The sequence below is a fragment of the Diadema setosum genome, chromosome 16 (assembly GCF_964275005.1).
Source record: "Diadema setosum chromosome 16, eeDiaSeto1, whole genome shotgun sequence".
NCBI classification, from domain to species: Eukaryota; Metazoa; Echinodermata; class Echinoidea; order Diadematoida; family Diadematidae; genus Diadema; species Diadema setosum.
The window spans coordinates 29,646,213-29,663,473 of NC_092700.1; the positions used below are offsets into that span (position 1 = coordinate 29,646,213).

At 37.4% G+C, this 17,261-nt stretch overlaps 1 protein-coding gene across 3 annotated transcripts in view; it reads right to left on the reverse strand.

Annotated features, from left to right (window-relative positions):
• Positions 1-4,394: 4,394 nt before the first annotated feature.
• The window catches only part of LOC140240098 (serrate RNA effector molecule homolog), a 32,779-nt gene continuing 19,912 nt past the window's right edge, over positions 4,395-17,261 (reverse strand). For 2 of the 3 annotated variants that reach the window (XM_072319909.1, XM_072319906.1), the window contains 7 exons: positions 16,585-16,776; positions 15,804-15,957; positions 15,164-15,272; positions 14,364-14,517; positions 13,270-13,480; positions 7,469-7,553; positions 4,395-6,395 (listed from right to left, as the gene is read on the reverse strand). In XM_072319909.1, coding sequence (XP_072176010.1) covers positions 6,329-6,395; positions 7,469-7,553; positions 13,270-13,480; positions 14,364-14,517; positions 15,164-15,272; positions 15,804-15,957; positions 16,585-16,776 — 972 coding nt within the window. In that variant the 3' untranslated portion in view covers positions 4,395-6,328. Of the gene's footprint in view, positions 6,396-7,452; positions 7,554-13,269; positions 13,481-14,363; positions 14,518-15,163; positions 15,273-15,803; positions 15,958-16,584; positions 16,777-17,261 lie in introns of all 3 variants that reach the window. The other variant, XM_072319907.1, reaches the window with a different exon arrangement.

Genomic DNA, 17,261 nt, shown 5'->3' on the forward strand with positions numbered 1-17,261 from the left:
TCATCGCAAAGAGCAGAACATCTAACTGGACCCCATATGGAAGACCAGCTTTTGCAGCTGAATATTGGTTATCCAGCCATCTTCTTCGATAAAAAATGAAACAAACAAAAATTAGGCAATGTATAAGCCTACAGACGAGCATTATACGCAAGGTTGGTTGACACTTTCGAGGAAAAAAAAACAACCCAATTTCGATTATATTGAAACTGATACTTTAACATTTTATACGTGTTGTTTGTTGTGTATTGCTGTCTTATCGATTTACTTTTGCGGGACAATGTGAGATCATTGTGTGTCAGTTTGTCTTTAAATTGATGAATTGTCATCATTTGTTTGGTGTTGGGGCGTTGTCAGCATGCAGTATCATCAAGAAATATGATTACTAGTCGTTGTGTTGTTTGGATGAACTGCTGATTGGACATTGCAATTTGAAATTTATTGAGATGAAAAACTAAGAATACGTGAACAGAGAACAATGTAGAACCTGTAAACAATCATAATTACACTATATGCAAGCCTTTATTGGTTGTGTTGGCCCTTTTTCCTTTCTTAAAAGTCTACTCCGTTTTCCTCGTTAAATTGATTGCACGAAGTAGGAACTTGATCGCCTAAAAATGAATTTGAACGCTCCAAAGAAGCTCATTGGGACTTTCACGTGACTATCGCATGAATTTGAATGCACGAGTAGGAAAGTCGGTGCTCGCATTTTGAAATTGAATGCCCAATCGTGAATTTGATTTCACGAAAACGAAATAGAACGCCCATAAATGAAATGGATCGGTCGGATTCTGAATTTGAATGCCCGAATATTTTCGCGTGCGTGCGCTGCGTGAATTTGAATGCACATTAATGAATTTGAATGACAAAAGTATGAAATTGACCTGGAAAACCTATACTATAATACTGTAATACTGTAATATCTATTCTCTTAATTGTACAAACAAAAACACTTGAAGACATGTCATAGTCATTCTCTCGTGTAGAATTGTGAATAAGCTTCTCTGAGGAACAAAGCACAAAGCGTCGGCGTATACTGTATTCTGTAGAATAATAAATGGCTGTCGTTTTGTCTAATCACTTATTTTTTACTAGTATATTGTTACAAGCTACATTAGCTACACATGTAACTTTCAAGCACATAATAAGTGAATTTGTGCTTGCCCAGACGAACAAGTATTTTCAAGCAGGTAAACATTGAAGACAATAATAATATTTAGTCCTCCACAAAGGGAGAAGGGGGAGTTGTTGTCAGCAGGAGCGACCTCACACGCTTAGTCCGTCGTACTATCGCACAGTCGCGTGATCAACGATGCTGGGAACTATAATATTATTGCAGTACCGGCAAGGATTCTGAAGCCGTAGTCGTAAATCCATACAGTACTAGAGTGAAATCACATTCCAAGCAAGTAAAAAAAGCAACCTTATTTCATTAAAGAAGAAATCCAATCCAGAATTTTATCAAATTTATTAGAAAGAGGGAAAAGTCCTGCCGAACAGTGAGCAAACATGAGCAAACTCGGCTAAGGAATCAGTAAATGACATTCTGACATTTCAAAATTTGTCGGAAAAAACTTGACCAATTGTCATAAACATGAATATTCATTCCACCAAGTTGGTGATGTCATGTTACAACTTCGTATTCATTTCATGTACAGAAATGACGAAAATTTGTTATTTCAATATAAAATACTCAATAAAAACTTGCCTTAAACTAACCCAAAATTAAAAGGAAAAATAACTCTGATATACATGCCTTCATCTGTATCAGCTAACAATAAAATGTTTCCGAATTTCATGCATAACGCACGTGAAAATTGAGAGGGCATGACATCAACTCGCTCATTTGAATACTCATTCGGATTTGTAGAGAAATGTTTTCCAAAATGTGAAATTTCAAAATGTCACATCTTCTTTATTTCGTATTCAATTTTTTTTTTCATTTTTGGAACGTTCTGCAATGATTCTTTTTCTCTTTCTTTTGGAGTTTATTCATTTTTGGGGTGGATTTCCTCTTCAAGGCTGTTCACTTTCAGAATGGCAGCCACTTTCTATCCATCAAGTGACCTTTGGAAAGGCATAGGGGAAGTCTCTCCAAAGAGTCTTACAATAATATGCAAAGTATGTACCACGTACATTGAACCCGTCTTTCATTATCAAGACTGTGTAAAGTATTTTACCATAATTGTATTGGCAAGATACCTGGAAGGTTTCCAAAACGTAGGAATATTGTCAAAATTGCAGTTAGATATATACATCACAAGAAAGTTATATATCATAAAGAAATAATGTTAATGCATAATTGCAGTCTTGTTTACACTGGCTAAACATCTAAAGAGCACTATTCAAAGTTATGAATATCAAACCGACACACACATGTAGGGCCAAGACACAAGCGTAGATCTGCCGTAGTAGGTTGATGTACGGTACTTCTCGCAACTTTACCCGGCGCCCTTACTCATAAAATATCAGGGATTTCACTCAAATATTGTATATTTTCTTCCGAATACAACTTTGATATGACTTACTCTGTGTGTGTGTGTGTGTGTGTAGATCTGTGTGCGTGTACACACCTAAATTGAACACGCCTAACAATGTGATGAGATGTTTATAGAACCTTTAACTGTAAACTGACCGGGCTTTTTGGCGACGCTTATTCGGAGGGGGGGGGGGGGGAGGGAGCTGATTGAGCCCCCCCCCCCCCCCCCCGCAATCCCGGCCATCAGTTGCCATCATTGCCACAAAAATTTTCACGGCGACACCCACTCGTAATTTACAAAATTATGTTGTATTTTTATCAATTTCTAATTTTCATCAATTGATTATGCAAATTAAGCCAAACAACTTATTCTAGCCTGTTAAAACACCAATTAAAAGCATTGAGTCTATTTGGAGTTTGTATTGTCTGTTTTAACATACTAGTACTCAACAACACATTGTACATCACAAAAACTCAATTTCTTATGTATCTTATTATTTTCGGAATTTCTTATGTATTTCGTTGTTTGTTGTTTTCATCTTTTTCTTTGTCTTTTCAATGGAAATTTTCATGGACTTTTGCCACTTTTCTACCATAATTAGCATAAAATTAATCAATCAAAGTGATGGATACAGTGTAGCAAAAATAGTTAGCTTTTTATGAGTTTCATGACAGAGCACTGTCTTCCATAGTAAATGCACACAAAATCATAAAATTGTGCCCGTTTTGGGGCGACACGCCATTATGAAAATGGGTGTGGCTTCGTGACGGTACGCACAAACGTTGCAAATTTATTCTCGAAAGTTGCGCGAGGCTTGAAAGAAAAAGGTCAATTAGAAGCCTCGCGACAATGACTTTGTCTTCTTGTGTTGCAGAATCATTGCCCGAAACATCGATCCGTTTCTTTTCGACTGTTTTGTCAGATATTTCGTCTGATAAACTATTAAAAGCTACTGAAATCCTTGCATCTGGTTGGCTGAGAGCAAATTAAATATTTGTCCGACAAATTTGCCCCCTCCCACACCCCCCCCCCCCCCGTGTTTGAATACAGTGTTCATGTACAACAACGTCTTTTTTTTTTCTTTTTTTTTTTTGTCAACATCAATTGGGACATATCGAATGATTCATTACACCACTCTTATGCGAGGTAGCACTTCGTAGTCTTTGGAACGGGTATTCTTTCACGTCTTTCACTCATTAAGAAACGGTATTAATGGCGTCATTAATAACGTACTACATGTACATTGTACAAGTAGTATAGTACATCGGTAATGGAGGTGTTGCTAAATGCGGGAAAACTGTCACATGACTGGCATCGACAATATTGACGTTAATATTCTTTTATATCCATGATATTATGACCTACATAATAGCAATATGTATTAAAGGAATGGTATAGAATTGGTGGAGATCACGATTGGACATTCAATTTTTTGCAAGATACCAAGAAACCACTTCTGAAATAACATAGAGCATACCATTCTACAAGGAATTCAAAGTTCATGAGATAAAAATCGGTTTTGGAATGGCCGAGGCATTGAAAAACAAAGCAAAACAAAGCAATCCTAATAAAAGGTGCGTCCTACTTTTCATTAGGATTGCTCTGTTTTGGAGATCTCGGCAATTTCAAACCCAATTTCCATCAAATAAATGTTGAATGCCACTTGGAATTACATGCTCTTTCATATTTCATAACAGGTTTTTTATTATCTTACCAAAAAATGTTGCAAACGTGAAGCTAGGTCTCAACCAAAACTATACGATTCCTTTAAACCACAAACCATATTTCACAGGTTGCAATTCAATGTATGTGATACACACACGCACACCAACACACATACACACACAAATATGCAAAATTACCATAATTAATTTCTGCTCTTCTTCACACCGGAATAAAACTACAAGTTCCATATGATTTGTTTCTCTGTTTTCTATATTTGGAAAATGACACTCAAAACTGTTGATATTTAACAAGCTATAACAATTGGGAATGGCGGTCGATACATGTACGACATCGCAGTCTTCAAGGAACCACTGGGCGAGTTATCAAAAACCAACACTCTGTTCTGGAAAAGTATTGAATTACGATTGTTGGGCCATTCTATGTACATGAATAATGCAAGATAAAATACAATTCCAAAACTTGAGCCACGGTTAATTACAGCAGCTACTATTTAGCCCTCGCCGATTCTTTATCTAATTAACATTTTGACGATCTGCTGGTTCCCCCCCCCCCCCATAAAAGGAAAAAAAAGACAACAACAATGAGCAAAGAATTTCACATTCCATTAAACTTCACGATAGCAAAATATCAACAGAACAGACAAACTACCGGTATTAAAATCTCACACTGGCTTAGCACATGGACAACACTGGTAGAAAAATATATAACACATGTACAATGGCACAACTCAAATCTGATGGAATCAACTGCACGTTATCTACGAAGCTTTGCATATAATATATCTCGGGAATATACTTTCATGAAGTGGAAACAAGAAGGGGGCCCCACTCACCACAGTGATCTTGGATGATGGGTGGCACGTAAACAAGCAAGAGTACCCCTGAGTCTTGCTTGTAAGGTACTCCTTTCATATAACTGGGTGGTAGACGGCTTACTTAATCATATTGTGTCATCAAGTGGGATATTTCAGCTCGGCACTTTCATATCACAATGAATGATTCTACCACACTCCTGAGACATTTCACTAATGAATAGTTTCTGCAGTATTCATCTTGGCGCTTTGCATTCAGTCCACAAGGTCATAGAAACCCCATTATGTTAAATTTACTGGTGAGATGTAGGTTTGTATTGTGCATACTGAAATAATTCCCTGAAAGTTTGGTTCCTTGGAAGAGTTCCGTCCAAATTCATGGCTCTCCTTAGGAACTGCAGGGACAAACGTAACTGAAGTGACAAGCACTGCCAAAATTGGTGTATCTCAGTGTACATAGTGCTTGGTCTCCACCCAATAAAAGAACATTTTTCAGTGCTCAAGAGTACACTGCCAACTGTAGATGAAACGAGGAAGCTAAACAGAGCGCAAAGGTTCACTCCTAGCAGCAAATGGATTGGAAAAGTTAAACCTGTAGCTACTTCCACTTCTCAAAATTTTGCCATTAGTTCATACTCTATATATCCATCGATAATTCTAAATGATATGATCCACTCCCTGTCCTGCAGTTATTACCACAGATTTTCAGCATCTACTTGGGCATATTTGGTGTTGACGTCGCACAGGGCATTGCAAAAGATATCTATTCTACTTGTCCATATAGGCAGTAGGGCAAGGGGCAAACTACATAATAGAGGCATTCATTTTACATTTGCCCATTCGTTTGACTTACCAGACAATAGATTGCGATTGCCCTCGGCAAATGGATTCATAACAAGCTAACGAGGGATCTGAGACACGTCTAACTCCTCTCCCAACAATACCAATAAAATTAAGGAAACGAGTTTATCTATTACAACCATCCCTGAATGGGGTACTAAACTTGAGCACATGCTATTTTTACGAGGCATGGCCATCCCCATGCAATTCTCTTGTTGTTGTTGTTGTTTTGTTTTTTCTTCACTGGGAGAGAATTTGCATATAGGGCTTGCCACCTTTACAAAGTTTAAACACACATCTACCTGGTTTGAATGACAAATCAGAAACATGCACACACAAGACAAGCATTCGCAGGAATCGTAACACCGCTATCAAAACTGTTTAATTGGTACGCAAAATAAATCTTGGTAGACCGGGGCACCATGGTCCCAAGTCAGGAAGATGATGGAAAGACGACGCGGCGTCAAACAAACGTAAAGAGGGATAAGAGGAGGAAAAGAATGCATCTGCCCACTTAGAAGAAGTCACTGTCGTCGGGAGCGTCCAGGTCGCGATACTGGATGATGGAGCGTGGGTCACCTCTGTGGAGAGATTGAAAGTATGGCTGGAGAATGTATTTTGTTCCTTCATTCAATCGTTTGTTCATTCATTCATTCATTCATTCATTTCCATTTAAAGGCAGTAAAAACACATCACAAATTGCAAAATACAGTTTACTGTATTGCACTACAGTCAAATCTGCGTACATCTATCTTGAATGGACTGAGGAAAACGCATTGACCTGAGCAATGTTTGACTTCTGTGTGTACAAAGGAATGAGGAACAATACGTGTAATGCTTTGGATGTAAATTGGGGCTTCTATTATCATCGACTTGGCTAATTATCTGACATATATGCACAGTCAACTTATTTGGAGTGACTGTACGTCTCTATGGTAGGATCATAGGAAGTACACAAGAGGCGTGATGGAAACTATCCCATAAAATGATCATTACATGTCAATGAGGGCAACTACATTGCAGATTCACATGAAACTATAATGATGGCAGATTTTATCCAAAAGAACAAATTGGCGAAATGAAAATTTATTTTGCTGGAAAATTTGATGTGATGACGTACTGTAAGGTGGATATTTTCGCACAACCAATTTTTTGCGCTTGGCCGGTAAGAAGAATTTTGCATGTTTTTAATTCCACGGAATCAATACATCAATTAGTGGAATATAAGGCATGCAAAAATATTTATGTGCTTTTATTTTCGTCCTAACTTCTGGTCACGCGAAATGCACAAAAATTTCAACACCGCGAAAAATTTCCACTTTTTCAGTATCTTGAAAGGAGAGGAGGTAGTAGTTACAAATTCATCCACTCCAAAACATCATATCTACATGGTGTATGTTCCTTGTACAAACCAATAGGGGAGGTGTTTTTGTTTGTTTTTTCATGATAATGCTTCGTCAAATGTACAATATCTCTGAATAAATCATGAAAGACTTTGATTTTTAATGACTTGCCTTCTGTATGTGCAATTAAATAAAACTCCAACTGTTCTGTTCGTTTAACTCTATCCAGAAAAATTCCATGCAAACATGCAAGTGGCATTTCACCGCAAATGACGCCCAATATTCTTTTTCTCACCGGGCTGCTGCCTCACCTTCGCTGGTACTGCCTCTGGGGGGGTCCCTGGCTGGAGTAGCCATAGCCCTGGTCGTATCCTCCCCGCCCTTGCTGCGAATAACCTGTCGGGAAGTTGACACACACATCAATATCAGCGAGGTGTTACACTGTAAGCTCAAAGCAAGATTCATTTTGTTTTTCTAATTCCAAGAAAAAAGCAAAACCCCAAAAAATTCCATGGGGGAGGGGGAGATGGGGGAGAAGAAGCACCAACATAACCCTAACATCCCCCCCCCAAAAAAAAAAAAAAAAAATCTCACCCCTACATTCCAATCATAACCATGACCTGTTAATAATTCATCAAAGTTGTTTATGCAACATGTAGACATCTTTGCAAACTAATCCTTGGATCATTTGTGCATCTTTGACAGCAGAACATTTCATTGATATGTGTTCATGTCTAAAAAATGAGTGTTTTTTTTTTTTTTCTTTTTTATGCCATCACAACATAACGAGCAGTCAAACTAAATTCAGCAATGCTGCATTTTTATTCCACTCTGAATCACAAGTTTCACTCAAAATGACCCATAAATTAACCTTCAGCAGGTATTGCCACCAGTAATGTTTTATGACACATGTTGGTACTGTTTTGAGAGGAAATCGTGCCAATGAACATGACAAATTACTCCACCTTGAACCTCTTAGTTCTGCTGAAAAGAAATGAAAGAAAGTTGCATACATTGCGAGTCCAATAAAGACCTGCACATTACATCGCGTGTAAAGACTTCATATGGGCATTCTCTTTCAAGGTCGGCTTGGGCCATCAAACATATTTGACTTTGAACTGTGTTGGACCGGAGAAGAATCATACTGGCCTGAAATAATATAAAATACACAAAATTCATTTTGAATTTAGCTGGCCAATTAGGCCACCAAAAGATAGAATTTGTAAAAATTTGGTGGCCCGATATCAATTTTCAGTGGCCCTTGGTGGCCCTGGGCCACCTCTAAAGTCAAGGACCACATAATGCCTCTGTCATGCTTCGGCACAGAGGCATGAAAAAGGGATGACATAACAAAGCTTAGGGAAAACACAAAGACAAAGATAAAGCAAAAGCTATACAGAAAACAATACATGCAACCATCATCAGGCACCATAGTTTATCATTACCCATATCAGACATCTCTGCTGTAGTTCTACAAAACTGTATAATGGCAGAGATATGAGGGGTAAACATTGTATATCCCCCTCTTTTACAAATGCCTATGGGATTTACTTGTTAAAAACGAAGTGTATATATGGAGCATCAGGGCACTAGGGTACTTGGTGATAATTTGCCATTGATAAGAGTTTCACGACAGAGGGCAAATTCCCATACGTTAACACACAAAAAATAGAGGACGTTCAGGGTTGTTTTACAATCAGGGTACGCACTTCTGTCTCACGGGGGTGAAAAAAAAAGTTTTTTCGTATTCCCTGATTTTTTGTCGCTGCATTGTAGGATAGTTAAATTTAAATAATCTAAAAAATTGGAGCTTAAAGTCTTCAACTTTTCTTTTTATTGCATGAAACATGCCAGTGGTGATAAAAATCTAGCCCTCAGACCTCTGATACCATCTTACCACACCCTGACTAGAAATTACAACTTCAGGTGAAAAATTAACACATTTTTTGATAATTGAAGGATGGTGAATATGAAAGCAAGTCATGTTTTTAAGTTTTAAACACTTTTGTTCTTGAAAATTCATGATTTTCATGGAAAAATCCCCAAGGCAGTCACCATGACATTGAAGAATTAATGATCCTAAACTCCACAAATCAGTTATACCAGATTTGTTGTATATCCCCGATAGGCATATCAAGGGTGCTTTTACAGGCAAAGTTTGAATGCCCTGTGGTTAATGGTTGCCGAGATAAGTAGTGTCAAAAAAATCATTCGGAGAGGACATTTCTTTTTCGGAGAGGACATATTTTTTTGACATATAGATAACAACATAACAAATACTTTTAAAATGTTTAGCCCTTTAAATGATTGATGAAAATTATGATTGTCAAGTTCAAAAAGACCATTTCCTTTGATACATTTTATCGAAATGTAGAGCAATTTCACATCATGTGATAAACAAGCCATACCAACACCCCCATAAAGGTTGTGACAAAGAAAAAGAAAAGAAAAGAGAAGCGCAACCCATAATTTAGACATGCAGTTGTGCCAGATTTATTGGACTTCACAACACTTTTAAAGAGTTGTTTTACATGTAATCTTTGAATGTCCTTTGATAAGTGGTAAATGAGATATTAGAAGACCAATGTACATTGTGTATATGTGTACATCATTCGGAGAGGACTTTTTTGACACATAAAGATACTGTATGAAAACATGATACTCTTTCCCCTTTTCAATTTATGAAAAGTAGCATTATTTATTCAACAACAAGGACATAATTTCAATATTTTTTTTCTATGAATTTCAATAAAAATCAAAGAATTTGATGATACTGAGAATCCCTGAAGAATACTTAGATTGGGCTACATAAATTACAAGTCCTGTAAATCCTCAAAGAGGCGAAAGATTTAAAAAGTTGGTATCTCAGGTAAAGTATAATAATGTTGTGTAGCACCAGAGGTGTTTTTGTATGCAAATCTTAAATGCACTGTGGCATAATGTTTACTAAAAGCATTTAAAATGTCACTTTGGAGAGTATACCTCTTCTCAAAGAGGACATATTATTGACATTCACAAAAATTGTGCTCAAGATAGATGTATACATAGAGAATGGGTGCAGGTGTGGCTCTTCATTGTTATCTGCAGTTTACAAAGTGTCAGTAAAAAGTGATGCTTATGACTTTCTTGATTATCATATTGCATCGCATTACAAATTAAACCCTATCGTGGTAAAACATGTTCACATAGTGTAAATTAACATTGTATGGTGTGTTCCAAGCTGACTTCTCTTATACTTTTTGAAATCCAAACAGTTTTTTACATGAACAAGCAACTTGTAATACTCTTGATATATCAATTATTTGAGATGCCTGCATGAACAAGTAAAAGGGGAAGGCATTTTTGTTTCATTATCTAGGCATTCTTTGTGTGTGCGTGTGTGATAAAAGCATTCTTTATTATGTCTAATTACACATGTAGTAAGTCTTTGAATTAAGTCAACATGTATTACAAATAAGAATAATCAAATAGGCCCAAAATCCAAAATGTTTTGGACCAGTTTCCACAGAATAACATTTTGCTTCTAATATTTATATGGTTGTTAAGGCAGAAGGGCTCCTAATGCATTATGAGGGCAGAATTCTCAATTCAAGTTGTTTGCAATGTGAAATAATGTAACCTATTACAGGAGCTTTTCTTTCAGATCTTATATCGCATGGATCATACCCAGTACATTTTCGTTTTTAGGAGCACACTACATTGTGATGCAATGCAGAGTATTATGCATTTACACATGTGGAGTTTATTTATGATTCATCTGTTTTGTTGGGGGGATCTATAGGGTAATTAAACCATAACCATAGTAATGTGTTTTCTGTGTGCTTGTGCATAAATCTTGGTGACTGTGTGTTTTCATTCATTTTTCTTGTTTATATTCCATTCATATGGTGAATGTGTCAAAGCAATTGTCCTCTCCGAAATGATTGATTCTGTGAATATAAATGTCTGTACAGCAAACCGAAGGACTCTGGTTATGTTCAGTGTGTGATGAACATCATTAAATATGATATACATACTAATAGAAAACAAAGAATGCTGAATGTTCCTCACTTCTTCTTTTTTTATTTGCAGTTTCATCAATGGGAGTTTAAAATGATATTATAAGTCAAAGGGGCATTTTCATTCAAAAGCATTCATATCATGAAATATGGGGGCAATATGATTGTAAAATGTTTTCAATAAATCATAACTCACTTTTTAGCAATATTTTGTAAGTTTGTTACATTTAATTCTCATTTTCATTCATGTGTAACTACCATTCGGAGAGGACATTTTTTATTTGACATGAGTTAAATAAATGAAGAAAAGCATATGAATAAGTCTTGATACATGTAAATGATAGACAACTATTAGCACTGATAATAACACAACTAGGATTTAAAACGTACATATTCCTGTGGAGTACTGAACAAATATGTCATTTTTCGGAGAGGACGCTTTTGGACGGAATTGAAACCATCAAAATTCAAATGTGCACTGCCTGAAAATTAAATGAGTGTGGGTTACACAAATACCCTGTATGTGTAGGGTATGAGTGAGACTCTGCAGAGGGTATGTAATTGTTTGAGTTCTGAAGTCTTCAAAAAAGTTATTAAACTGTTTTCGGAGAGGACATTTTTGGACGGAATATGCATATCAATCATGCTTCAAACCCAAATTTTTAAACTGTGTCGTAGATATCATGACACACACAGTTTTTAATATCCACATTTCATTTGCTCATTCTGATATTCTATTTCTGTGTTATGGTCATTGGTTTCATAGATGTTCATTCTCAAATTTTGAAAAAATCAAATGAGACTGTAAAAACTGCCCAAATTGGCTCATTTTGACATATTTTGAAAATTTTGTAAGCTTTATCAAAATTTTTTTCGCTGTTTAAGGTTGAGGTAACTAGGCCTAATAACATGCCATACCAGATTTTGTATTAATGTACACTGTTTTTTTGCTGGACGCTGATAATGTCCAAATCTGAAGTGCGTACCCTGATTGTAAAACAACCCTTCACTGCAACTGTCTTTGGTGTGTAAAGCATGTGTGTAACCGTGTGTGCTGGCTGTTACCCACACCACATGCCTTAGCTGTGCATGTGTGCATGCATGTGCGCATGCATGGTATGCATGCAGAGCAAAGCTAAAGCTGGTGCCCAGTGAAATTTTGTTATTGGGAAGTTGTAAAGAGTTTACATTATGATGATTTCTGTTACTGCTCAAGATGCCACAAATGGGTAATAATAATGATCTGGACTGGCCTTGAAGGGGATATGGCATCAATAATTGCGCTTACTAGAATTCTAGTTCAGGCGATAAATGTTGTATTCCGTTCAAGGCCAGTCCATACTATATCAATGTCCTCCCCTTCATTGCACAGAATATCATGAAATATAATTTCAGGTCTTGTGTTTACCACAAGAATGGTGTGTCAAAAAAAAAAAAAAAAAATTACAACAGGACCCTCCTTAACCCGTTGAGGACGAGTCCCGTGTATACTCAGGCAGGTGTCTATGGGAAATGCGTGTTGTAGCAAAATCAAACCGGGCTCAACGGGTTAATCAAATAGTGCATCAACCCAAATTTTAGGGTATGAAACTGTAACTTATTACCTACATCTTCCAGAAAACGCCATCCAATTTTGCTTCAGTGGTCAAAGAGAAATGAGGAGTTTTGTAGAGCATGTCAGGAATCCCTTCCCGCCAAGTTCTGTCCATTGAGTTCAACATTAAAATGCAGGTCCAAGAGCATCCTAGTGCTAAACTTGTAAGAATCAGACCCATGACATGCTTTACAACATTCCATATTTCTCTGTGACCACCTAACCAAATTTATTATTATTATTATTATCATTATTTATTCGGCTTTCAATCACAAATACATTTTTCGAAATCAGAAAATTGTACATTAACAGGGTTTTATGCAAAATAGAGCTCAGATGTTATATTTTACGACCCTGAAGTAGCACTTAGACTGTTCATTTATATTGGAAGTTATGGATGCAAAAATCTGATTGTAATTTTTTTAGGGACATACTGTAAATAATGTGATCTCATATCACAAGGATAGCACTGCAGTACACAACATATGACAGGTCTGAGCAAGCTAAAATAACAGCATACCTCTGTTTTGAGTATACAGAGGCTGCTGCTGCCTCTCGCGCTGGCCGTCGTAGCTACTCTGCTGCTGGTAGCCATGGTAACCGCCTCTCTGGCCGTTGTGCCCCTGGTCGCCCTGCCCCTCCCTGGAGCTGCTGGGAGCCGGCTTGGGCTTGGCGGATTCCAAGATCCTGTGTCTGGCGGAGTCTTGGAGGTAGTTGTTGAAGAAGAGGACCTGGGCACATACAGACAGAGAGAGAGAAAGGGACCACATGAAGTTTACTCAACCCACTGCTGGCTGTGTACACTGAATGCAGACCGCCGATCCATTTTTTAGACATCAAATATGAGAAGTGCCAGCATGACATGGCATGTTCAAGGATGCTGACCTTGTAAAAAGGATCGCAGTATTCTGAGGGCTAAAAAGGCATATTTTTGGTGGAAAAATAATTTTGCCTATTTAGTAACAGACATGTATTAATTGAGGGTGTGAAAGTACTTGGAGAAAAAAGTTTGAACTAATCTGTAACTTGACCAAAAAAACAACAACAACAAGCCATTAAAAAAAGTGCATTAACCTGTGAACATTTCAATGCATTTGAACTAAAAAAAAAAAAAAAAAAAGCGGCTAAATAGCGATTTTGGGCAGAGTAAAAAAGCCCAAAATGAGATTAAAGTCAAAACTCTCACATCCCGAAGTAATAAAATTTGGGGAAAACAGTATTGTCCATGAAAATGGTATTATTTTTGCAAAAAAACAGTACAAAACACTGCAAAAACATAACAATTGGCATCTCTGTACGTTTCGTATTCATCAATTCTACTTCCATAGACTTTACTGTAAAAGCGGATATCTTTACGCAAGTGATCTTTTGCGCTTGGCTGGGTAAGATGAGTTTTCCACGTTTTTAATTCTGCAGAATCAAGACATGAAGTCAAGACATAGCAAGTAATAATATTCACATGCTTTTAAGTTTTGCGCTGGTTTCTGGTTGCACCAAATGTGCGGAAATTTCAACACCACGAAAGTTTCCACTTTTACAGAATTAGATCTCTACACTCTGCAGAGATAAGGTGGGACAAAAATGGTGATGTTATTTCAATATATTTCTGCCAACCTCTTTCTTGACAGCCTCAATCTTGTCGTTGTGCTTGTTGAAGATGTGCTTCTTGACAAACTCTGGCCCTTTGAACTTCTTGCCACTGAGCGGACACAGCCACTTGTCCTTTGCCATCTCCTTGGTGTTGGCCTTGATGAACTTGTCCACCTCCGTACGAGACAACTAAGTCAAGGAAAGTTTTACACTGGGGGCCGTTTCCTCCGTCATTCTTTTACTGATGTTCTCCAGATTAAAAGCACTCGACATCTATTAACAACAGCTAGTGCATGTGCACATTTAATCCAAGTGAGTGGGGCAATGGTATCTTTAAAAATGCTTAACACATCATGACTTGGTGGGCAATAAAACCCCCCACTTTAAACAAATGGAACAACTTTATTCTACTGGCAAGTATCTGCTTTGCCTGCGTATATAGACCCTAGTCAAGCAACACTGTGTAAACTGCATCGAAATCCCCACAGCATTGAGTTTGCCTGAAACTTTCGCATATTCTACTAAACCAAACCTGTTATACTGAATAACGATACACTGAGTCTATAGAACCTCTTTGCATTAATTTTTGCCCAACACAGAGAAATAGATTAGAATGCCAAAATTTAAATGTACACAATATTAAAATGACCCCCCCAAAAAACAAAAACAAAACAAAACAAAACACAACAAAACAAAACAAAACAAACCCCCCCAAAAAAGAATTCGAATACAAAATGAGAGCAAGACATTGTAAATCACACAGAACAAATGAATTGTCCACAGTGAATAAATATATAATATTTCTAGAGTGATAAAAAGGATATAGATCCTGATCTTTCTTGCCCAGTTTCGTGAGTTCTTCATCACTCATCTTGGCTTTGATGTTCATCAGTGGCTGCAGCTTGTTCTCAAAGTTGGTCTGCCAGTTCTCCACTGTAAGAAGAGAGAAGTGGGGGGGGGGGGGGGAGGATGGAAACAATTCCAAATTTAGACATTATACTGTAAAGGAAGAGCATAAAGGAGCATGAAATCTTAGTAAGAAAAAAAACAACAACTTAAGATTTGCCTGCAGGAAAAACACTAGCAGAGCAAACATGATGAATGACAACAGACGTAGGAGCATCAGACACACTGCTACATGCATATTCAGCTATTTCTTCACCCTTTTTATTATTAGCACACTGTAAAGCTATACATTTTTGTGAATTGGAGGCGGTGGCCTCTTTTGCCGCACGAAATGTTTCCAGAATTGCCACTGGCATCCAATGCATATAGTGTAGACAAGAATTTTTGTCTGCATTCTAATTTTGTGAATCTTGGCTCTCGCAAAATTTATGAAAGTAAAATGCATGCAAAAATTGCTGGTCTTAAAGTATGTCTGATCATGAGAATTTTATGACTGCATTGTTTGCCTTCAACATGAGCTGACAGTTTAGAGTTGCTTTGCCTATTAAATATGCTTACTGTCTTTCTGCGTGATTCTTGTGGGAGGGTTCTGTCCCCGGCAGTGCATGATGCCGCACCGGTTGGGCATCTCGTCTTCGATGCCATAGACGGAGCAGTTGTAGTAGTCTATTGAGTGAACGACGCGTAGGTAGAGCAGCAATCTGTCCAAGACCTGGTTCGGATGACACAACATGATTGAAACAAATTCAAAAGTGTGTAAGGATTGCACACATGAGCACAACTTCTTCATCATCTTCACTCACATTTCATTTTCAATCCAGGCTTCATTTATCAATCAGACATAATTTTAGCTATACACCATTCATCATCCTCAAGAACTAACCATTCAATATTCAATGAAGATGCAACTGAAAAACTCATCTATCTATCATCTGTGTAATAATTGTCCCCTCAATAACTATTCATATTCATTTATCCATTATATCATCCAGCAATCATCCATCCACTATCCATAATCAGTGAACAATCCATTAAAGTATCCATTCATTCACCCCTTATTCCCTGGCTAATATTCATCTTTTCTCCAATTATCACCTATAAGTCATCTTTACATATCTACATTCATCCATCTAACTATACATATATTCATTTACACATGCATACATATAAATCCATTAATCCATCCATCCATCCAACTATACATTGTATATTCATCAACAATGAATCATTTTCAAATCCTTCACTAATCATTACTTCACCATACATCCATCCATCCATCCATCCATCCTTCCATCCTTTCCTTCCTTCCCAACCCCCGCCCCCTGCTTGTCACTCCTACCTTGCAGAGGTGTTCATCCTTCTCGAAGGTCACGTCCCCGACCTCCTGTCCCTCCTCCTCCCCGTCTGCCTTCTTGCCTAGCAACACCTCCTCCTCGGCGCTCAGCTCCTCCACCAGGTAGTCGGTGATGTTCTCCAGGACCGGGTTCCTTGCCGGGAGGGGTTCTCGTGGCTCCTCCTTTACAGGTTTGGGCTGTGTGGGCAAATCAGACGAAGGGAATTAATAAAAAATGTTCATATGTCAAAATCAGTTGATTCCAGTGATGTGAGCTTTCGCTTCGAAGACATTTGGGGTAGACAGGAAAATGAAAGAAAATACAATGTTTCTGACATCATTTCATGTTAGAAAAAAAAAAAGAACAGAAATTAATTTCACTATGACAACCATCCACTGTTTTGTGACCTACATTTTCTGCCTGATTTTAGATGCTAAATACAAACATAAATGAAATATGTTACACCATAGCCTTCTCTAAAATGTGTTTAGTTGTAATGTAATCTGTCTTCTCTCAAATCCACACAATTCAAACAGAAATGATTGAATACTAACAAGCCAGGTATATAAACTACGTCAAATATTTTTTCACACAGAAATTAGAAAATGTAACTTTTGAAATTTTGATGATGGGAGATCAGCTTCAATGCAGGCAAACCCTGTCACTTTTTCGAAGAGAAGTA